This window comes from Canis aureus, chromosome 5, assembly GCF_053574225.1.
Source record: "Canis aureus isolate CA01 chromosome 5, VMU_Caureus_v.1.0, whole genome shotgun sequence".
Taxonomy (NCBI): Eukaryota; Metazoa; Chordata; class Mammalia; order Carnivora; family Canidae; genus Canis; species Canis aureus.
Window position 1 is genome coordinate 52,871,813 of NC_135615.1, and position 23,272 is coordinate 52,895,084.

Below are 23,272 nucleotides of genomic sequence, written 5' to 3' on the forward strand. Positions count from 1 at the left end.
AGGCTGAGAGCATGAATGCCTGGCCCAAACCGTTCAAATCTGAATCCTGGCCCCATCACTTGCCAGCTGTGGGACTTGGGGTAAATTATGTAACTTTTCTGTGCCACAGTTTTCACACGTTTCACATGTGGAATATGAGAATAATGATCGTGGCTACCTCATAGAGTTGATAACGAGGATCACAAAAATTAACATTTGTAAAGTGCTTAAAAACATTGTAAGTGCCTTATAAATGTTTGTGAGAAAAACAATCTGTTGTCCAAGGATCCTTTCATACTCTTTTACATACTGAATCAAGACAACAATGTCCTGCTCTATGGATATTTGTGATGGAGCAGGTATATGCACTTGAAAAAGTGGCCTGTTCTGAAATAGCATCATACTGGGATGTTTAACAGTGACTCAGAAGCAGACCAGTGGGTTCAAACCACAGTGCTGTCACTCATTTGCTGTGTGACCTCTGGCAAGTTATTTGACCTTGCAGATCCTCAGTTTCTTTATCTACAGAGCGGGGCTAACAGAGTCTGGCATGTAAGGTTGGTGGCCAGGGTTAAACGAGACCATCTACAGGCAACGCTTAGGGCCGAAGCAATAATCGCCACCATCGTTTCTCCTGTTAGTAATTCAGATCGTGTCATTGCCTCTTCTTTGCCGACGCTCTGAAAAGCAACCTCTCCTTCTCTTTCATGTGAATGGTTTGCCTAAGTCCCGATTTCACTTTGGCTGTGGCGAATCAACCACATAGGGGTTCAGATAAAGAGCAATAGTCCTGACTAGAAAAGCAATTGTGAGGCCCAGGGCTGGATTCTGACCGCCCCACTGTGCTCTCTCTTCAGCCTTGCTGTCACAACTTAGCCAAGTCACTGGAATTGTCCTTTTGCCTCAGCAGGTATTCACATCCCTGCAGATAATCCTGAAGTGTCACAATGCAAGCCTGACAGCCAGAGCCCGCTTTGCAATATGCCTGTCTGTGGCAATAGGCTCATGCCATGTTTCCTTCCCCTCTGTCCTGGGGTGGGGTGGGGGGAACTGGTCAGGACAAAGCTTGCTGTCCAATATAATGAAGCACTTTGTGTGATGTATCACTTGTAAATACCCTGATAGCATGAAAGGGCTCATTAGCTGAAGGGGCTTTCAACTCCAGTCCTTCAGTTCTTAAGGACCTTTGGCAAAACTGTTCTGATAAAGAGAAATCTAAGATTCTTGAGGACCTGTTAACTGTTTTTCTAGAACTCTCCCCGCTTCTCCCATGACACAGCTTAAAAAAAATTAATAATGGAGCCATGTTATGCAGCATCATTCTCTTGTCTGACCATAAGCTCCTCGAGGGCAGGGGACCTGCCTCGCTGATCCTGGTATCCCCTGCAAGCACCTGGCCCACATCTCAGTCAGTGTCTGTGGAATTTAGTCAGGTTGAATTTATATCTTAGGCCACAGGGGCAGATCTCAGAATAGGGCTGGAGCCCAGGGCAAGGGAGGAATCATTTATTTCCTGCTGCCAAACGGAGAAATTCAAGTCCACCCGGTCACCCTGAAGGATGCATTCTCCAGCCACAGGGGCGGGCTCTACAGTGTTTTTCCTGCCTTTGGTCAAAGTTGTTTCTCCTGGTTCTTCGGGGGTAAGGACAACGAAGCACTTGGTGTTGCATCCTGCCGGCTTACAATCCAGGGCGAGGAGAAAGTGAGCTGGAAACGTAAACTCGTTTCATGCTCTGCTTAGCTGAGTTGGAGAGATGCACGATGGTTAGGGCCCCTGAGCCTTTTCTTTTCTTTCTTTCTTTTTTTTTTTTTCCAGGTTATTTGATAGTTTTTTATTTTTTATTGGTGTTCAATTTGCCAACATATAGAATAACAAACAACCAGTGCTCATCCCATCCAGTGCCATCCTTATATCAGATAAACTAAAGTTTACCCCGAGCGTTTTCTAATTCAACTTTGTTTAGGACCCCGGGGCCCAGCGCTGGGCATCCTCTTGTTCCCCATTAAACAGAGAGGCGTTTATTTACTTTCTTCCTTTTCAGAGGTACAAGTCGTTGATTCCAACTTTTCGTTTATGAACAGAAATAAAGAAAACAGTCTTTGCAAAACTATCCATGCTTCCTTCCAAGCCCGGCGCTCTGCTGAGGCTAGTGGGTGCGTGTGCGTGTGTGCATGTGCGTGTGCATCTTACACAGCCCGACAAGACAGGCATTAACTGGACAGTGTCCCTGTCCGGTTGGGGACCCTGAGGCCCGAGGAGTTCCAGCGGAGGCTTGGGAGCGGGTCTCAGGTCCGTTTAGATGCAGTCGACACGCCGAAGGAGTTGCCCCGGGGCGCGCGGGTGCGTGACCGTGTCTGCGGTCGCTCTTCAGGTCCCAGCTCGGCGGCTTCTGGTCCGCGTCCCCGGTCCCACTCCCCCGACGCGGAGTCCGGGTCTCCTCCAGGGCCCGGCCCCCCCCCGCCGCCCCGCCCCGCCCCCCGGCCCCGGGGCCCCCCGCGCTCCCGCGCCCCGGCCCCGCCCCCCTACCTGACGCCCGGGCGGCCGGGGGCGCCGCAGCCTCCGCCCACCGGCGCGCCTGCCCGGCCATTGGCTCCCCGGGCTGCCCGTCTGCGCCGCCGGCCCCGCTCCGGCCCCGAGGCGGGCTCGCCTGGCGGAGCCGCAGTCCTGGCGGCGCGGGCGCAGCGCGCGGGGCTCGCGGGTCGGGGCGCGGCCGGCCTGTCCCTGCGCGCGGGAGCCCGGGCGGCCGCCGGGGCCGGGCCATGTAGTCGCCGGGGGGCTCCCCGCAGCCCGGGAGCCGCCGCCGCCGCCGCCGCCGCCACCCGGAGCCGCGCCGCGCTGCTCCTCCCGGGGGCGCTGAGCGCGCGCGTCCCCGCCGGACCCCGGCCGCGCACTCCGGGCCCGAGGGGGCGACATGGGGGAGAAAGTTTCGGAGGCGCCGGGGCCCGGGCCGGTGCCTCGCGGCTGCAGCGCCCCCGGCGCCCGCGCCCCCGCCCTCGCCCCCGCGGTGGCCGCCGCGTCCTCGGCCGGGTCCTCCTCGGGCTCCGAAACTCCGTCGGAGGAAGGGGAGCCGCGCCGCTTCTCCCGCGAGCCGCCGCCGCCCCCACCGCCGCCGCCGCCGCCGCCGGGTGGCGCCCCGGGCTCCCGGCAGCCCGCCGCGTGGGCCCCGGCGCGCGTGGGGCTGGAGCCTGGAGCCCGTGCGCCGCCGCCGCCGCCGCCGCCGCCCGGAGCAGCCGCGCCGCCCGCGCCCCGGGGCAGCAGCGCGTCCCAGGAGGAGCAGGACGAGGAGGTGGGCCCCGCCTTCCCCCGCTGCCCCCGCTGCCCCCGCTGCCCGGACCCCCGGCTCTGCGCCCGCGCGGCCGCTGTAGGGCGCCCCGGGGCACGGCGGGGGGACCCCAGGTGCCTGCCCCTGCCGCCCCGGGCCGTGCCGTCGGGTGCTGTCTGCACCTGCCCGGGGGCCGCGGGGGGCGAGGGGACGTGCGCTCCACGCCTCGCGGGCCCCCGCCGCTAAGCTCTTTCTTCCCGCCAAGCGGTCGGGCCGAGGGGATGGGCGGGGGGCGCGGAGGGGTGCCCCGACCCGCGCCCCCAGGACCCCAGGTCCCCCGGCCCGACCCCGCTCCCCCGGGTCCCCCGCGCGCCCTGGGTGCCCGGAGAGAGGGGTGCCCCGACCCCGCGCCCCCGAGTGCCCCGGGTCCCCCGGTCCTCCCGCGCTCCCTCGGTCCCCGGTGAGAGGGGTGCCCCGACCCCGCGCCCCCGAGTGCCCCGGGTCTCCCGGTCCTCCCGCGCTCCCTCGGTCCCCGGAGAGAGGGGTGCCCCGACCCCGCGCCCCCAGGTCCCCCGGGTCCCCCGGTCCTCCCGCGCTCCCTCGGTCCCCGGAAAGAGGGGTGCCCCGACCCCGCGCCCCCAGGTCCCCCGGCCCGCCCGCGCGCCCTCGGTCCCCGGAGGGAGGGGTGCCCCGACCCCGCGCCCCCAGGTCCCCCGGGTCCCCCGGCCCGCCCGCGCGCCCTCGGTCCCCGGAGGGAGGGGTGCCCCGGCCCGCCCGCGCGCCCCCCATCCGGACCGTTCCCCGCATGCGGTGCGCGCCCATTGCCCGACTGGATGGAGAACCTCGGGTTTGCCTGGGGGGTGGTGGAGGGGGGAGGGGGATGGAGGGGGGGAGGGGCGCTGTGTCCACCCTGGTCTCTTGGGAGAATGTTCTTGCAAAACTCGCGGGTCGCGTCCGACGCGCTGAGCCTAAGTAGGACTTCGTGAGCTCTCACTGCCTTCCTCGGCTCCCTTCCGCCTTCGGAGCGCGGTTAGGGACGCACAGAGTTCTTCGTTATCTCTAAGGTTGTTTGCTTTGGAGGTTGCTTGGGCGGAAGTCGTCTTGGTCAGGCGGGGCTATAAATAAAACCTCATCCTAACATAGATTCCTTGTGATACTGATTGCTCCGTGCCAGAGCCCTGTCTCTCTTCTCCGGTGGGTTTAGCTGGAGCGAGTCATTGGCTTTGTGCCTCAGACTGTGCGAGTTAAGGTCACCGTCCTGACTTGGGCTCCCAGGGGCCTCAGTCTGGACCCAAATTGTGCAGCTGGCACGAGGTGGTGGAGTGAAGTCCTAGCTGGCAGGGAGGGAGCAAACGCTATCAGGTCAATGGCCAACCTTCTGGCAGTAACCGTGGCTGATTTCCCAACGCCCAGGAGGACACCCTAAGGATCCTGGATAGGTGTCTGGAGGCCCACTTTCTAGTACTGTCTCTGCTCCTCAGTTGTGAGGCCTTGGGCAAGGTGTTGCATTCCTGACATTCCGTTTTATCTGTAGAAATGAGGGTTTTAAACCAGTTAACATAAAGTTCATTTCCCCACAAATACTTTTTTTTTTTTTTAAATCAGAAATTTAGGATGGATCGAACGTTCAGATTGATCCTAGGCACAGAATGCCAGGAGTTAAGCTGAGGGCCGCACCTCCCACAGAGATGCCAGGGTCCCTCAGTAGTTAAGTCTGGTTTTGAAGATGCCAGGCACGGGACAGTTGCCTCAACTTTCAGGAGGAGCACACTTGTCGTTGAACAGCTGGGGGTACGCCCTAACTCATTGATTCACTAGCAGATTCTGATCTAGCGTTGGCGCTGGTAGAAAAAAATGCCCACCGTTTTCTGTGTAGCTAGGAGAGGGTGCCCTGGGGTTAAATGTCATGGTCTTGCCTATCTTGGGTAGGGGAAGGAGGGAACTGCTCACTTCTGATCTGGATTCTGTAGCTGATTTATTGCCTGGCCTCAGGGTGACAGTATTTTACTTTCTCGGAAGTGGATGTAATGATAGCTTATTTCACAGGCAGCGCAGTGAGGATTGGTTGATGGAAACAGTTTTGGAAAGTGGGATGACTAAATAACATTGGTCAGTATTTGTGAAATCTCAGAATTGGATGTAAATGGATACAGTCTTGCAATTGATTGTGTGACTTACTCTGTGGCAGGGGTTGCTGGAAATTATCCAGGAGTGGAAATCTTGACTTGCTCTGAGAATTTTCAAGTGCGGCTGTCACGGTGGGGTTTTTGCCTCCTCAGGAGTACAGAAGTGATGGTCTTGGTGGGAGGCGTTGAAGTCCAGTGCACTTTTTTCTGTGTGTTTTTTTTTTCTTTTTTCATTCTTTAACTTTCGTGGGGCTTGTGGGCTTCTTTGAGAATCTAATGTAAGCTCTCCACCTGCTCCTGAGAAAATGCACATAGCTATAAACACTGTTCTTGAGGATTCAGTCAAGAGAGCCAGGTTACAAACACCAAGTTTACTGGGAAGACCTGTGTTTGCGTCCCAGGGCTGCCACCTTAGCTAGGTGTGGGACTGTGGGCCATTTGACTCATCTAAGCCCTGGTTTTTGCACTGTTAAATGCAAATAATCATTACAGAGTTAGGCATTTTATACCTAAAATGCCTAAATGTCATTTAATTTAATCCTAGCACAGTTTCTGGCATATTGCATCAAGCACTAAGTACATATTAATTTTCAAGTTAATTCGTGTTGGAAATTTTTTGAAAGGGAAGTGCGAACTTGGGCTGGCTTGTTATTTTTGTTTAGGCACAATTACCCTGCTGCTTTGAGAGAACCTGAGGTTGTGTCTGTTCAGGTTAATTCTCATTTTATTGGCATAAGCTGGGAAACATTTTATTTGTATCAGGTTGTATTATGGCAGGGCACCATCAGTGTAATGTTAGTTATACTACAGCAAGGCCCTGAGTATAAAGCATTAAAAGGCTTAAGTGCAGCCCATAAAATGGGAAGAGGTTCGTTTAGATTTTGAAGTTGTTATGTCTAGCTTGGGAGAGTCACTGCTTTCCAAAGTGTTTTTCTTTTTGCAGTAACTTACTGCATCACTTTTTAAAAAAACAGCAGAATTCAAGTTTGTAGAGTATTTATTGCAGTGCTATTTTTTTTTTGTAACTTTAAGCTGATTTGAATGTGTCCAGTAGTGTCAGTATTATTTGACCTGTTTTGTATTTTATCTATCAATATGTGTGTGGCCTTATTAAGTATTACAGATTTAAGTCAGCCCTTTATGCTTCTGAGGCTTAAAAATAATGGTTTAACAAGGCAGCAGTTGTAGTTCTTTTGCACTTAAAGTGAAACACTGGACAGTTAGAGCATGGCATTTGGTTTAATAAACTGCATCTGACTCCCTCTGCTGCTTTCCTAAGCCTGTGCATTTAGAGTCTGTAGGTTTTGAGAGGTAGTGGGCTCTGTTGATCTATGATGATCTAGATTGTTCCTCTCATCACATTTCTGAGATCGACCTTTAGGCACTTCGCTTTGTCCTTTCCCAAAGCAACTGTGATGACACTAGCGAAATGCTCAGGTGCTATTTGCTGTGTCATGAGCGTCTTGAGGGTAGGGATTTTGTTCCATAGGCCTTGCACAGTTCCTCTAATACATTAGTAGGTATGCAGTGAATATAGGTTGAATGAATAAGGAAAAAAATGACATCTTTGAAAATAGTTGTGCATTTGATTGAAGGGTGACTGTGTGTGTATTCATTTGTTTTTGTCTGTTGTAAACTATGCTCAGACCTCTAGATCTCTTATCAAAAATACCTCATGGGTACAGATCCTTTTTTTTTTTTTTTTAAGAAAGGGGGAGAAAAAGAGGGAAGGGGCAGAGGGAGAGGGAGAGAGAGAATCTTAAGCAGGCTCCACGCCCAGCATAGAGCTGAATGCGGGGCTGGATCTCACAACCCTGAGACCATGATCTGAGCTGAAATCAAGAGTCCAACACTCAACTGAGCCACCTGGGCGCCCCAAGATCCAAGTAAATTTTGAACAAAGCCAAATCACCGAGGATCTACTCAAAATACCTCTGAAGGGACTTGTGTATTAAGTCTGCTTTTCATTGTGTATATTAGAACTTGAGAAACTTTGAAGGATTCTTAGAATGGCCAAAAAAAAGGCTTAGTGGGTGAAAGGATTTTCAACTTGATATAAAGCAGCTCATTTATACTCTGTGGTGCTAAAGGGTTTGTTTTGTTGACATACGTTGGGAAACAGTTTCCTGTGTTACAGTAGGCATGGTTATGGGGCTTCTGTGAACTGTTCTATTAAATAGTGCTTGAGTTTGGGTACTGCTTTTAGCAATACTGGGTGTGTGTGTGTGTGGGATTCCTGCACATGATAGTGATGCAGCAGATGAATTTCTGGTGTTGACTGGTTAAGAAAATAAATAGCTAAAAACAACCATGGATTTAGTAGAGCTTTTCTTTTTTTAAGATTTTATTTACTTATTAGAGAGAATGCAGGAGTGAGCATGAATGGGGATGGGAGCAGAAGGAGAGGGAGAAGCAGACTCCTCACTGAGCCCAGAGCCTGACTCGGGGCTCCGTTCCAGGCCCCGAAGATCACAACCTGAGCCGAAGGCAGTCATTTAACCCAGTGAGGCACCCAGGTGCCCCTCAGTAAAGCTTTTCATTGAGTTTGTATTTTATTAATCACAGCAGCTTCATAATTTGAACAAAAGTAGTGCATAAATCTTGGTGCATTTATTATTTAGTCTCCTTTTTTGACTCACTATTTCATTAAGAGAGCCAGCCACGAGTTCGGAAAATCAGTCAAGCAATATATATTGCATGAGACTCTTGTGAAGCATTGGCTTCGGCATTAAGGACCAGAGAGAGTGGATGAGACAGAGATAGCTTGGACCCCACAAAGGTTCTAGTGTAGTTGGGGGAGATAGTCCCTAAACATAGGATTATTAGTTGGTTTCAGAGGTGGTAAATGGGTACAGAGGAGTAGGCTGTGAGGGAGGATGTCTGTCTCATGTAACTCATTCAGTCTGAGGTGAGAACTGCCTCACTGAGGAGGTACTATGTGAGCTGAGTCCAATGGGGAATGATTGGGGAATGGCTGGGAGGAGGGAAGGGCTCAAAGCTATGCATGGAGTAAGAGGCTGTGCAGCAGGAGAGAGAGTACGGTGGGTCTGTAGGTTGTCTGGCGTGGGGCGGGGGGAGCATGGCATATGATGCTTGAGACAGATGCAGTAGGTCATCCAGAACCTTTTGGACTTCATTCCAAGGGTACTGGGAACCACTGAAGGATTGAGTCAAGAACGTGGTAGGATGGCATTTGTGTTTTGGGAACATGGGAAACTTGGAGCCCACACATTGGTAACTCCTTGTGTGGCCTCTTTAAATGTTCCAGGGTTGGAGCTGATGACCTAGAGGAAGGCATCGTAATAAATGGTGTGTACCTGGAATGGGGGCTCATTCCTGGCAGTTCAGGTGCTCCAGGTAAAGACATGGGAAATATCATAGAAAAGGAATGTAGCTCTCTTCAAGAGATTATCATAGTGTGAATATTAAAGTTTCTTTTCACTACGATGTTGCATTAAGCCCACTATTTTCTTGGAGGAAAAGCTTTCTTAATGGGATTGGGGGCTGAGCAGAGGGCCTGGCAGTCGTTAACTTCCACAGTAAACTGCAGGAAGACATTTACCCGAGAGGACTACAAGGTGAAATTGCCCTGAGGTTGTATGAGATTCCCTGTTGATGGAAAGTGGGGTGTTTGTGAGCTAATACACATTCTGGGAGTCTAACTTGTTCGCTTGTATTTTTCTAGAGAGGGAAGGGTCGGCATCAGAGAACTAAGGATTTTGCTCTTTCCACTTCTGGTCTGAGATATTCTAGGGAAAAGTCAAGTATTTCTATTTTGCCTCTGTTTGACAGTGAGTGACAAAGCTGTGCATTCCCTCGGACTTAGTAGATACAACCTATGAATGAGTCCAGTGGTTTCTCAGTTTGCCCCTTTGAGGAAGGGTATGGAAGGACTATAATGTGGGGTGCAAACATGATAAACTGTAGAAAGAGCCTGTTAGAAAATTTCTCACAATGAGAAAGGTCCATAACAAGGTGGCCTGGCGTTGGAAATAAACGGAGTGCTGTGTATGTATATGCATGCATGCACCTGTATGTCTTAGAAGACGTGATTATCCTTTTTAGATGGAAAAAACACCATGCCATTTTTAATCACGTTATCACAACCTGTACTGTTGTCTGGAAAGGTCTTGTGCTCCTCTCCTTCATCCCGTCAGGGCTAGCCGCCAGTTTTTCTCTGCTCTGCGGTCAGGGCCAGTAGTGCCTGAGGGGACAGACTGAGGACAATCGTTCAGCCACTTACGGGTTGTATGACTTCGGGAAGGTTATTAACACTGAGACTGTTTCCTCATCTGTAGAACGGGCATGACAATGTTTATTGCAGCAGGTTGGCATGAGAATTAATGAAATGCTTTATGTAGAGTACCCAGCACGATGGCTGGCACTCAGCACGCAATTCATAATGGCATTTGTTGTTATTACTGAGTATGGAAGAGCTAGTGTAGGCACAATATCCATGCCAGAGCCAGGAATGATCGGAAAGTAGAGGTCCCTTCTCTAATGCGTTATGCTTACCTGCGTGTTTGGTTGGCAGTCGTCGCAGGCCCTTGCATTCGTGCGTAGGTAGGTAGGTAGGTAACATAGTTATCACTTTTAATTTCATGGAGCATTTCTTATAATGTACTAACGGGGAAGCTTTATGGTGTCTGGTTCATTAACCCTTCTATTAAGGTGCTATCTCTCTTTTACTCATAGAACCTGCTCTTTGTGATTATTTATTAAATAATATCCTAAAAACTCTATGCACGTGTAAATTACTAGCTGTGCCCAGGAATTTAGTAAGAAGGCAGCATGTCAGCTGTGTGGAGAGGCTGGTGACATGGCCGTGTGCTTAAGCATCATAGGTAATAATGATTTGGAGGCTGATTTGATTAGCAATGATTTGATTAGCAAGACAAATCAAACGATTTTCAGGAAGCCAGCTTTGGTTCACCTAAGCATGAGGGTCGGGTGAGACCAGCCAGGGGTTCTGGGGGCCACCCGAGCTGCTTCGCAGAGAGGAAATCTGTCAGAAGTGCAATAGTACTTTTAAAAGTGCGAGAATTCGTGCATGTAAATCACTTCCCAACCCCATTCTATTTTTGTCCCTTTGGGGGAGTGTGGACATGTCAACCTTTAGGGTAAAAATAAAAATAATCTAGGAGTACTTATGCTGTAAGTCCAATGCTGGTGCAGGGGCTGCAGTTCGTTTTCCTCTCACCAGCCTGGTGCGCCGCTCTACACGCCTGTTCACGTTGCTGTTTTTTTTTTTTAATTTTTTTATTTATTTATGATAGTCACAGAGAGAGAGAGAGAGAGAGAGAGAGAGGCAGAGACATAGAGGGAGAAGCAGGCTCCATGCACCGGGAGCCCGATGTGGGATTTGATCCCGGGTCTCCAGGATCGCGCCCTGGGCCAAAGGCAGGCGCCAAACCGCTGCGCCACCCAGGGATCCCTACGTTGCTGTTTCTACAGCTTTGTGTTGTTCAGAGATTCTTGTTCTCTTATGTCTCCGATATTTTGTCTGAATTTTTTATCTGGTGCTGTTCTTTGGGGTTAAAGCATAACATAAGGCTCAGCAGAAGTCCCATCCTCCAGCAGCTTCTGTGTACTTGTCTCTTCCCCTCGCTTTGCCTGTCTGCCTCAGCACACTCTCACCTTCTCCTTTAGTGGGAAGGATGGGAGCGAAAACCCTTCCCCTGGAAGGCGAAATGTGGTTCAGGACCGTGGTCAGCGGCACACATCCGGTAAGGTCACACTTCAATGTATGGAGCCCGTGGGCAGGTTCTGGTGGACCCTCCCACCTCTCTCTCTCTCTCTCTTAAAGATTTTCTTTATTTATTCATGAGAGACACACAGAGAGAGGCAGAGACACAGGCAGAGGGAGAACCAGGTTCCCCGCGGGGAGCCCGATGTGGGACTTGATCCTAGGACTCCGGGGTCACTCCCTGGGACGAAGGCAGATGCTCTACCAGAGGCACCCAGGTGTCCCCCTCTCACTTCATGTAGAGCATTCGCTGCTTATTTCATGATTTGAATTCATAACTGTCTCACATGCGTTTCTGTGGCAGCCTATGAATCTGTACCCTAAGCTTGTACTCTTTTGCCAGCCCATCAATTCCTCTCTTGGACACAGTCGATATAATTTTGATTATAGTACTTACTTCCACTGAACCTTTCAGCCCAAGTGGTTTGTACTACTGATATTGGGGGCTGGGGGGCATTAGGGATGTGGGCGGGGGAGTGGAAATACTTACAAATTGGCGTTCTTTTCTTAACTAATTTTATAGGCTATCATGTGGAAAATGAAAATTTAACTTTATTATTCTTGACTTTATAATTTAGTGGTATTTGCAGTGGATTGCAAGCTCACAGGTGCACCTAAATCGGTTTGGGCATTGGGATGTAGATTAATAAACTCACATCAGACCTGGGCCTTTTGGCCTCTGTCTTAGAACTTGGTCAGCTCCTTTTTTGATAAGCTAAGAAGGTAGGTATGTAGCTCGTTCCTGGCTGATGATTTTGTGCCTTTCTTTGTTTTTAACAATAATACCATCATTTCTCTGGCTTCTGGTGTTAACATTCGTTTCTTAGGCATTTCTTCAAGCAGATATGAGTATACCTTTTACAATGTAGGAAGGGCCTCAGTGCATCATCATCAGTGGAAGGGAAATAAAATTGGGTTAGAATTGGTTAAAATCTTATATCTTTGGGACTTCAATTACAGAAATTGCAAATTTAAGATAGCTTCTTAAGGGCAATCCTTGCTACCTAAACTACATCAAGGTGTTGAAATGCGATGCAGTGGTGAGGAAATCTATTCTGTGTATAAAGGTTAAAGGATTATTTTCACAAACGGGTTTTTAATGAATAAATCGTTTCAATTAAGAGGAAGGTGTCCAGCTCCTACACACGTAACATAAACTCAGAAAATCGGCTTGGTTACTCCCTTAGTTTTAGCTGGAGTGCCTAGATGAAATCACCTGCAGCTTAATTGATATCCTTTGCGGCTCCTTTGAAGTCGTCATCACCTCAGGCTTGTTTTAAAAGGGCAGCTGTGAGGATGCTGCCTCAGGTGAAACCCAGAGGAGGAGGGGTGGGTCCTTGCAGGCAGAGCAGCAGCCCCAGAGGCGTGTTTGGAGAAGTTTGATTGAAGGAAAACCTCAGACTCCTCTTAGGTCAGTAGAGTATCTATCAGGAACACTCAAGAAGATGCTGTCCTTTCATTTTTGTGGCTCTCTTGTGACTAGTGAGTAGGAGTGCCAGGTTAAGTTAGTGCATCTTTAGGGTGTCCTGTGAGCATCAGAGAGCCACAGAGAAGGAGAGGCAAATGGCTTGTCAGGTAAGGAATGACTCTGTTCTCTCTCCCTGTGTTTTCATGCTTTAACTTATGTATTTATTGTTTGGGATGCTCCTTTGGTAAATTATATTTAACGTGCCACGTACTTTCTTTGGGATTTCTTGGTGTTTTGCTCTGTGGATATTGACTAAGCCTACTGCTGGTTTATGGTTCGAGTGGTTCTAAGATCTTGTAAGACTAGTTTTCATCTGTGGTGGTGGGTGGTTTTTCTGCATGGTGCAGGTCTGCTGTGTGAAGGAGAGAGAGATGGAAATTATAATTTGGAACTCTCTTAATTTTATGAAAAAGTCAACATCACTTTTATTTTCAGGAGTTGCGCTTTGGAAATTAGAACATTTCCACCTGGAGCAAGCTGAGGGTAGCAGTTTTAAAATTAGGGAGTGAAGGCCAGCCGGGAGGAGTTACACTGGTAGAGAAGCAACTTGACAATTTGGCACTTTTTTTTTCTTCTTCCCCCTCTGAAGCGTGGCTGTTGGAATCTTAAAAAGAACATGACAAACCACGTTAGTTGAAAGATGGTAGTAAACCTTTAGTTGAATAGAATGTTTGGGGGAGAAGCCTTTTTTTTTTTGGTTACGGAATTGTATGATTCACTAAAAACTTAAAAGCTTTTTGTTATCACTTTCTTGTTTTCCATCCCCCCACCCCCACCCCTAATGTCCTGGTGTGTGGGTTTCCTGCCTTATTATTCTGTGAAGAGGAACGAGGTACCTTTTTTTTTTTTTTTTTTTTTACTATTTGACATCTTGTCATCCTTTAGGGCTCTCACTTTGGGCATCAGTCATCTTCGAAAACTATTGAAGATGTAAAAGTCTGTAAGAGGAGGTAGGGAGTGAGGATAAAACTGCATGTACTGTCCATGAAAGTAGTTTTTTTTTTTAACTTTAAAAGTTGAAGATAGCTCACTATGTTGTACACCTGAAACTAATGTAACATGTGCGCCAACTGTATTTCAGTGAAAAAGTTGAAGCGAGAGAAGCTCTTTTTCTGAGGGCTGTGCCCCATCCCTTTGTTCCTGGGCTATGCCAGACCTTGTATATGTTGTTAATATTGGCATAATGTTGGCATAGCCTTCTCTGGTCCTTCCTTTGTTTTTTCATTCTCATTTTGTACGGTTGTTTTGTAGTCTGTGGAGTAATCAGTCTCTCTCCCCCACTACATAGTGAGCCCCTCTGAGTGGGAACAGTGTCCTCCTATCAACTCAAATCCCCGCAACAGGAAGGATGTACAGTGGACACTAATATACTGCACAAAATTGCATTTTGGCATATTGTGTGTCAAGACACCATTCTGAGGGTTTTGCATGCATGTCTTCATTAAACTTTTACCAAAGTCTTTGAAAATGTCATAACTGAGTTGGTCCATACTACTGTACTGAAGGTATAGCTATGGGATCTCTTTGACATAATACACTCGGCTTTCCTTCACGTCCCAGCCTCTTGATCCCAGCAAAGAACTTTAGATGATGTGACGAGAATAAACGAATAATCATTAATGCAAAGACCACTTAGCAGATAAGCTCCTGTGCCTGTGGCATGAAGAGTTCGGTTTAAATGTCTGTTGGGAGAACTTAAGGTCAGAGCTAGGATTTAAAGCTATGATCCTAAGTTTTAGGTCATCATCTAATGGACTGTGTGAGTTTCTACAAATGAAAGTTTAAAACTGTAAACCACTTTTAATTTTCTGGTTGGCTTTGGGAAACAATTCGGCTAGAATTAATTTTTGGTGATTCATTATAGTCATGCCTGTAGCAGTAAGCTGTCACTGGTCCCATGTTGAAAGAAATTAATTTCTGGTGGACTATTGATGCCCAGCCTTACAACATTAGCAGTGATACTGGGCTGTACTCCGTGGTGCTTAGGAAAATGCTGCTGTCAGTGGAAATGGGTTGCAGGAATTCTGGTAATTTTATGAGTAGTGGCTGAGTATTGGCGGAGGAGTTGCAAGGCCCGAATCTGTCTTGGCTTCTTGCGAGGTGGATTATAGCCTCTAAGATTTTCACATGTGGTGAAATAAGAGGTCCTTTTCAGTTCCAATTTTTTGTTTCCCTCTTACATACAGAAACATTGGAATTTTAAACTTGTCATCAGTATATAATTTGTTCTAGAACTATTCACCTTTTTCTTTTGACAAATTTGGTAGTCCGTTTTCTGATTTGTGGATAGGCACACATTCTTTTTTTTTTTTTTTTTTTTTTAAATTTATTTATGATAGTCACAGAGAGAGAGGCAGAGACACAGGCAGAGGGAGAAGCAGGCTCCATGCACCGGGAGCCTGATGTGGGATTCGATCCCGGGTCTCCAGGATCGCGCCCTGGGCCAAAGGCAGGCGCCAAACCGCTGCGCCACCCAGGGATCCCTAGGCACACATTCTTGAGAGGAATTCTCACAAAGACGTTTACTCAGAGCTTCTTCCTTTCAAATTATGCTGACTTAAGCATATAGGAAAAAAAAAAGTTTCAGGTTGCATTTTTATTCATCTTTTAACATTTTTTGGTACATTTCTGTCAGTCATCAGAATAAATTGAGGGTACTCTCTCTCTTAACCCCCAATCCTTGCAGAGGAGTTTCTCTGGATAGCAAGGTGGTTTTGTATTTCATTTGATGCTATAGCGTACTGTTGTGTGCATCAGAAGTGATTGTTCTAGGGGCATCTGGGTGGTTCTGTCAGTTAAGCATCTGACTCTTGATTCCCGATCCGGTCATGATCTCAGGTTTGTGGGATGGAGCCCTACTTAGTGCTCTGCACTCAGCAGGGAATCTGCCCAGGATATTCTCTGTCTCCCTCTGCCCCTTCCCCCTGCTAGCACCCTATCTCTTTGTCTTTCTCAAATAAATATCAGAAAAAAACAATTGTTATAGGTGAAAATGATAAAGCATGGTTTTTTGGTGCTAGCTCCTGGAGACCCCAATTGCAGAATTGGATCTTTTCCTTTATTATTTTTATTTTTTTATTTTTTGGATCTTTTCCTTTAAAAGCAGAATCTGCTTTTTCTTTTACCCTGGGCTCCAGACAGAAAAGACTTGGGTTTTGAATTTTCATGCTGTGCAGAATTAATCTTCTTGGGCCATGTGTTATGTCACAAGTCTATCATTGCCATGTCCTAGACCCACAATTTCTGATTTTAAAAAATTGTTTCGGGATCCCTGGGTGGCGCAGCGGTTTGGCACCTGCCTTTGGCCCAGGGTGCGATCCTGGAGACCCTGGATCGAATCCCACGTCGGGTTCCCTGCATGGAGCCTGCTTCTTCCTCTGCCTGTGTCTCTGCCTCTCTCTCTCTCTCTCTGTGTGTGACTATCATGAATAAATAAATAAAAAACCTTAAAAAAAATTGTTTCATTTAAAAGATTTGTGTCTGCTTGACCAGGCAGCCAGGGCTCTCCTGTACTGTTCTTAGCTCCTAGCTACCCAGCCTTTGGAGTAGACTAAAGTTTATGAAGTTACATCAGAATAAAGAGATTTTTTTAATCCAATGTGCTGGTTTGTATTTTATTTATTTTTTTAAAAACAGAGGCTAATATCTCTAGCCTAAGTTGTTAGCCTTAGCAATCAGGGTTGTTTTATAAGTTTATTTGGAAGTTCGTTGTTTGGAATTTGGGGTGTGAAGTCCCATGAGAGGTAGTTTTAAGAGGTGATTGGGTTTCTGGATTTACCTACAAAAGCATAATTAGCCCACAGACTGAATGGGATACTGGGGAGCAAGCCTATAGTGTTGGGGGCAATATAGCAGCTTCTGGAGGTGGATGCTGGTGGCACAAGAAATCACTGGTGTTAATTCTCAGCATCTTCAGATGGGATGATGAGGGTCCTGCCCTGTGGGGTTTTCACCAGGATCCCCCAGTACGTGGGGGACAGGGAACTCTTATAACTCAGCCTCTGGTCTGGCCATGTGATAGCAACCTTCCTTTGTCTTAAGGATACCTTCCTGGATGCCCAAGACCCCTTCACCTGGGGGGGAAAACCTTTTTAACCAGAAGCACTGCCCACTGGTGGTTTTCAGTTCATTTCTCATGGGGAAGACCTTGACCTATGAAGGTCAGGAATTTACAGTGGAAGATGGTTACTTCAGAAAGCCCATCAGAGTACCTTCTAAGTAAACCAAGCACTGTTAATAGAAATAATTAAAACTGGGGACCATTTGTCCAAAACATGTGTTCTTTCTACATAAAATTTTGGTATAGAGCAAATGATTTTCTAAATTTGCATGGTCTGACTCTCCCTCAGCAGCAGACGTTATTAAATTTTCCTTTGCTTTTTTTGTTTTAGTTCCAATAACCAGGTATATAGTTCCTATAGAGATGAGGTTTTATTATTTATTTATGTAAAGATTTGTTTTATTTGAGAAGGAGAGAGTGAGCACACATGCACAAGCAGAGTGGGAGGGGGCGGCAAAGGGAGAAGCAGAACCCCCACTGAGCAGGGAGTCCGATGCAGGACTCGATCCCGAGACTCTGGGATCATGACCTGAGCCAAAGGCAGACACTTAACTGACTGAGCCACCCAGGTGCCCCTAAATGAGGTTTTAAATAATTGCCACACACCCTCCTTCCATTGGGGAGCTTGCCCGTAAGTGCTTTCCGGGGCCTCTCTGTTTTCTGAACCCAATTCTGCAGAGTTTGATAAAGGGTGGCTGCATCAGTCCAAGTAGCGGATGTTTTATTCGTAGTGTTGAGAGCTGCTTGCTTGCTTTCTCCCTCTCACCTGTCTGTGTAGCCTCCTCTCAGGAGAGAGTTAAAGCTAAGTTGTGGGATTAGTGCAGTCGGCTCTTGTAAAGAGGTGGTGAAAGCCCCATCAACGTCACTTATGGGTAACTAAGCTCCAGCAGTGGAGACGGCTCCATCAGAGCACCTCTCTGTGTCCCTTGAGAGACTGTCAGTGGTAATTAAAGGGAAACAGAAACACCGATTGTAAAATAAAATAAAATAAAATAAATAAATACAGGCTTACCCAGGGATTTCATGATGGTAGGTTATAACGTCCTGCTGAAAAATGTCAGGGGGTGCTTACTTTATACTCCAGAAAATCCTGTGATCACCTGGGCACTGTGTCGAATTATTCAGTTACTATTACCTGCAGTCGTTAGGAATTTATTTTGACACTTAAGGACATCTAAGGATGGAAATTTAATTATTGTTGCTGTTCTTTCTGTGGGCTTAGATGAAAAGTGGCAGATGACATAACACAATTACCATTGTGTTTTTTTTTTTTTTCCATCTTTGACAGATTTGGTGGGCTCTTGCTGGGGGTGGGGTAGTTTGTGGGTAAAACAGTTGCTCATTTAGGATGTTCTTAGAAAACTAGGGCCTATTACAGTGGTGCTTTCTGGGGTGGGGTGCTCATTTTAAAATAAACTTGGGGGCTGGAGCTAACTCTCTGGTATTATGCAGGTACAGGGCTGGTGCCTCTCTCTCCTTCCGTTGCCTTTTTGGCTCATATTTTTGGAGGACAGAAGGGTAGGGAATACCAGAGGGCTGAGTGTGTGGCCGCAGGATCCTGGGATGTCACAGTGTCTCCTTAGCATGTTGTTTTGTTAATAGGTGCTGGCGAAGATGCCCTTAGTACCCAAGCTGCTGCCAGCCCTTCTTCCAGTGGGGTGGAGCTGGTGAGCAGCACACGTTTTCTCTTTGTCAGGTCAATAGGTGTTTATTGAATCCACTTCTTGGAAGGCCCTTGAAGGGGTTGGCAGGTGGGAGGGTAGGAAAGGCTATGCAAAGGAAGTTTTTAAAAAACCTGGTCCTGGCTCAAGCAACACGTAGTTGGTTTAGGAGACAGCATGCCTGGAATGAACTAGGGGTCACCTAGGTGGCTCAGGGGTGGAGCATCTGCATTTGGCTCAGGGCGTGACCCTGGGGTCCTGGGATTGGGTCCCACATCAGCCTCTATGCAGGAAGCTTGCTTCTCTCTCTAGGTCTCTGCCTCTCTCTCTCTGTGTCTCATGAATAAATAAAATCTTAGAATGAATTGACTTGAATGTGCACAGTGCACTATGAACCAGTGAAAATGTGGTTCCGATTGAAGGCGGGTGAGGGGAAGGAAGTACAGAACCTCCCTGATGGGATTTTCCTGAGAAAGGATTGTCCTGGTGCCTTGAAGGTGAAAGCATCAGAGGGGAGCGTGTTGTACCAGATGAAGTGATTTTTGATTTGCCCTAACAGATACATTCTCCAAGTATAGTTGCGGTCTTGGAAAAGCTTTTTTTTTTTTTTTTTTTTTTTAAAGATTTATTTATTCATGAGAGACACACACACAGAGAGAGAGACAAAGACACAAGCAGGCTCCACACAGGGAGCCTGACGTGGGACTCGATCCCGGGTCTCCAGAATCACCCCCTGGGCCAAAGGCAGGCTCTAAACCGCTGAGCCACCCGGGGATCCCCTGAAAAAGTCTTTTATTTTTCTCTTCTAAAGTAATACCGAGAAAGAAGAGCGAGAAATCGGTAGGTTGGTTTTTCCATAGGTTTATGGTGAATTCTTTGAGCCTGTGTAATTTATTTATAGCTTCATAACTTTCTAATCAAGATTTTTTTTTTTTAAAGATTAATCCTACCCTGGATAATCAATGTTTACCACAAATACTGTGTTAGTCACTGTGTTAAGGAACTTTGTGTTTTTCTTTGTGAGGGCAGAGTTCAGGGAGAAAGTATGTTTGGTAAGAATTTACCAGGTAAGCCACTTTGGAGACTACCTCCCGAGGCTAGCACTGAACTTTCCTTGCTTTGAGATCCCTTTCGATTACTCATGACTTGAAATTTGCCAAGTTGAGAGCAATGATGATTTTGGCTCAGCTGGGATTTTAGACACTCCCTTAATCTCCCCCCCCCCCAACCCCCCAGCTCACCCCCCTTCTCCTGAAAGCACTCTTGCAACACTTGAAGGAGAAACTGTTAACCTCTGGGTCTCTGGCAGGAATCCTGGCCTGTGTCAGAGTGGGGGCACCTGACCTAACTGAGGACCTGCCCTGTGGCCATGGGAGCTTTTTGAGAGCTTTTTGAGATCTCTGACCCACGTGGACTTGTTTTAAGGCCTCAGCATCCCTAGTCTAACTGGTTTTATGAGGTTTCCCTGTGTATTTTTTTTTTTTTTTTTTAGTAAGGTAATTTCTCTGGGCCTGTCAGGGTTGGGAAGTTCCCAGTGCTGGAGGCAGGGAAGGAGGTAAACCTCCCGAGGATAAAACCTACTCTCTATAAAACTCCTGGGACTCGGTGTCTCCTTCAGGATTCTGTAAGCATGGGAAGAAATTCCTTCTCCAAAGAGTGTGCGATTCTGGTCTCCTGGGGTGGGGATCACATGTGATGTGGTGGCTGCTTCCAGAAGCCACACGAAATTAGAAAGCAAGGCAGCAGAGGATACTGGAGAAAATGAGTGTACAGCACGGGTGGGGAAAACTTGCTGGAGGTGGTGTTACTTAAAATGTGCGAACCAAGGTGGAATGATGAGGGCGGTTGTGCTTTTATAAGGAACAGTAAGTTCCCGAATGAACCTCCTCTTACCTCTGTTCTCTCTTCCCTGGCCCAGCAAATCTTAGCCTTTGCTCAACTCTCTGGAAAAACACCTAAGAAAACAGTCTTTGAGGCCCCGGATGAGTGGCGTTCAAAGATCCTCTGTCCCAGTTATTTTTAGTTTAACCCCAATGTGTGCTCTGGATTTGTGAAATTTGTAATTACCGCTGTGCTATTAATTTTGACTCCTAAATCTATCGCCTTTTTATACCGACTGCTTGCAGACCCTGGGTTCATGCATGAAATGACAGAGTGGAAGCTATGTCTCCAGGACGGGGCTGTCCGCCCTGGGCAGTCAAGGAGTTTAGGTCTCTATTGAAATGATATTTGGGGTCTCTGGGAGTCTTTGCATTTTGAGGAGGGTGATGATCCATCCCAGTCTTGGTTTTCAATTATCTTATGGGAAGTCTTCTGTATTACAGAACAGAAGACCATTCAGGGACCCCTCAGTCTTGCCATTCTTTAGGGGAGCAAGTTCCTCCTTATTCTTTGAGCTGACAAATTTCTTTCGGACTGAAAAGGTGTGGTGCCATGCGCACTTCCCAGCATGAAGGTGCTGCTGAGACAGTGGCGTGGGGGGAGTAGGAACCTCAGTGTCCACACTGAGGGAGAGGCCCACGGAGCCTCCTGTTGGGACATGGTGGGGTGCTCCTGCTGATTGTTTATCTGTAGCATCTTGTGCTTTGTTTGCTGTGGGGGCGCATGTTGCAAATGAAACATAAAGCGATTACACCAGCATTTGGCTCTGCTTTTATTCTTTGGTATCCCGGAGCTGGAATTGAGGTGTGGTGGTAATTTCTTGCTTTGCAGTTACTTGCCTGGTGGAAAACATGAGGTAGTTTGAAGTAGAGTTTCTACTCAGTCTCTCTCCCAAAGTCTAAATCTGTAGAATGGAGAATGTTGACCTACTTCTTAAATGGAATAGAGAATGTTGACATCCCTCTTGGGGTGGAGGGTGGTTTCCCTTTGAGAGCGGGGAGCACAAAACAGATTTCCTTGGATGGGAAGGGAGCAAGGTTGGATCCTTGATTATCTCGCTGGCAGCACTGGCCAGGGAGGAGCTCACTGGGCCCTTGGTGGGCCTAGGGAGGCTGGATTTTAGATGTCGGGCTTCTTGCCTTGCCAGGATGCTGGTGCCACCTGAGAGACACGGAACTGTAAATGTGTTGGATTTCAGGGCCCTCGGGGTCTAGTTGGCAACGAGGATTCAGTAGTAAGCATAATAGGCTTCTCTTTGTGTGACTTCCTAGGAATGGCTTTGAGAGATCAGTTTTTCGCCTTGGGCCTTGGACTCAGAATTAATTTGATTTCAAGAGGAGACTTTTTTTTTTTTTTTTTTTTTTGGTGCATTTGACTTGGTGAATTAAGGTTTCCTACCTGCTGTACCCACAAGCAAAACTTGGGTTCCTGAAGGTGCTGTAGCCCCATAAACTTAAAATCTTGGCCCTGCCATTTGTATAATTTGACTAAAGATTATAGTATGACAATCTGGACAAATAAGGTTCATAGGGCTTTTTGTTTTATTTTTGCTCAAAGGGCTTGTGCTCCCTTCCATCCCTCCTCTTTGCCCGCCCCCAGTGAGTTGGTGGCTTCTTATGTTGGTCATCACCCGCAGGTCTGTTAATGCACTGAGCTCGTTGTGTTGTCATGTCTTCTGCCGTCACTAGACCGCGAGCTACATGAGAGCAGAGACCCTGTCTTGTTTATCTTCATACTCAGAACAGCTGTGTCCCAGAATGTAGTAAGTCCTTGAGTAAATAAATGCATGGAAGTAAGTTGATTCTGTAACTCAAGAGAAGCTGAAGCTCTGAAATGAATGGCCGCACTGAGAGATTTGTACTAGCCAAATTCAAAGCCTGAGAGTTGCCTTGAGGATCATGGGCATTGTAGTGTTTGAATCGCTCATTTATTCTGTGTCCTCATGGGAAGGTGAACAATTCAGACTGGAATTCAAAGAAGAGTTGATTAAAATAACAATTTTTTAAAAAAGTTTTAAGTGTTGTATGTTCAAATTTGATATCCGGATTCATTTCTAGAAGCCTGGCACTGCTGTCCGTCCAGTTGTCACGAATTAGGCAGCCTTGCTTGGAACGAGACCAGTTGAGCCTGGCTGAACACTTGAGTCCCTTGATTGGGGAACTCCTGGTTTTCTCCCCGTGGAATTCCTGAGAGGGCTGGTCCAGGAGAGGGTGAAGCCCAAGGCCTCCTTGGAGGTGAAGCACTCTGTTCCTGCAGACACACATTTTGAGAGGCCCTGGGGAAGCCAGGGTCTTGCTTTCTTAAGCTCCCAAGATGAGTCCCGGACAGGACCTTCTCTGTATTTGGGTGTGGGCGCTGCGTCTCCATCCTCTGAAAGGGCAAACATTTTTAAATATTTGTAAAAGCAAATTCAGGAAAGAAGACCGAGACTTCCTCGGGTAAGTAGTTGGTGTAAGTACTGCTCCTTTCTTTCCTTTTACTAATTAATTTCCCTGACAGCTTGGCTGGCGGCTCTTATCCACAATTGGTTGCTGAATTGCAGTGCTCAATTATGTGTGTAATAACATGCTATAAAAACATATAAAGCCAGGAAAAAAAAAATGGTTTCGACCAGAGAGGCTGAGCCTTGGAAGTAGACACCTTGCACGTCCACATCTGGACTGAAAGGAGAACTTCAGATCTGTCATTAAGGATTTAATTGACTGAATTTCTTCCTAAAGGTGAAAGGAAACATTAAATTTGAGAATGAGGAACTTCAGTTACCTGGAGACCTAACCAGAAGCAGTAGCTCATTAAAATGTTTGGGATTTCTGATGGTGTTAATTTGAAATGGTGTTCCATGGCTATCTCGATGTTGCTCGTGCATTTCAGCCTAGGCCTTCCTCGAGGCCTACTGTGTGCTGAGCACTGCAGTGGTGTTTTGCATACATAACTTCCTAAAGTTCTACCTTCAGCCTTACAAGGAAGGTAGGGGTACCTCTGTCTCACGGTTACGGCAAGTGAAGCTCCCAGCTCCCCGGAATAACTGCTCACAGTTTATCTCCTACCAGAACTAGTGTTCTTTCCCACCCGGGGTCAGTGAAAGCAG

At 47.6% G+C, this 23,272-nt stretch overlaps 1 protein-coding gene across 1 annotated transcript in view; it reads left to right on the plus strand.

Annotated features, from left to right (window-relative positions):
* The first annotated feature begins 2,891 nt into the window (after window positions 1-2,891).
* MAST4 (microtubule associated serine/threonine kinase family member 4) overlaps window positions 2,892-23,272 on the plus strand; it is a 537,692-nt gene continuing 517,311 nt past the window's right edge. Inside the window, exon 1 of the mRNA XM_077896497.1 lies at window positions 2,892-3,266. Within this exon, the coding sequence (XP_077752623.1) occupies window positions 2,892-3,266 (375 nt within the window). The remainder of the gene's footprint in view (window positions 3,267-23,272) is intronic.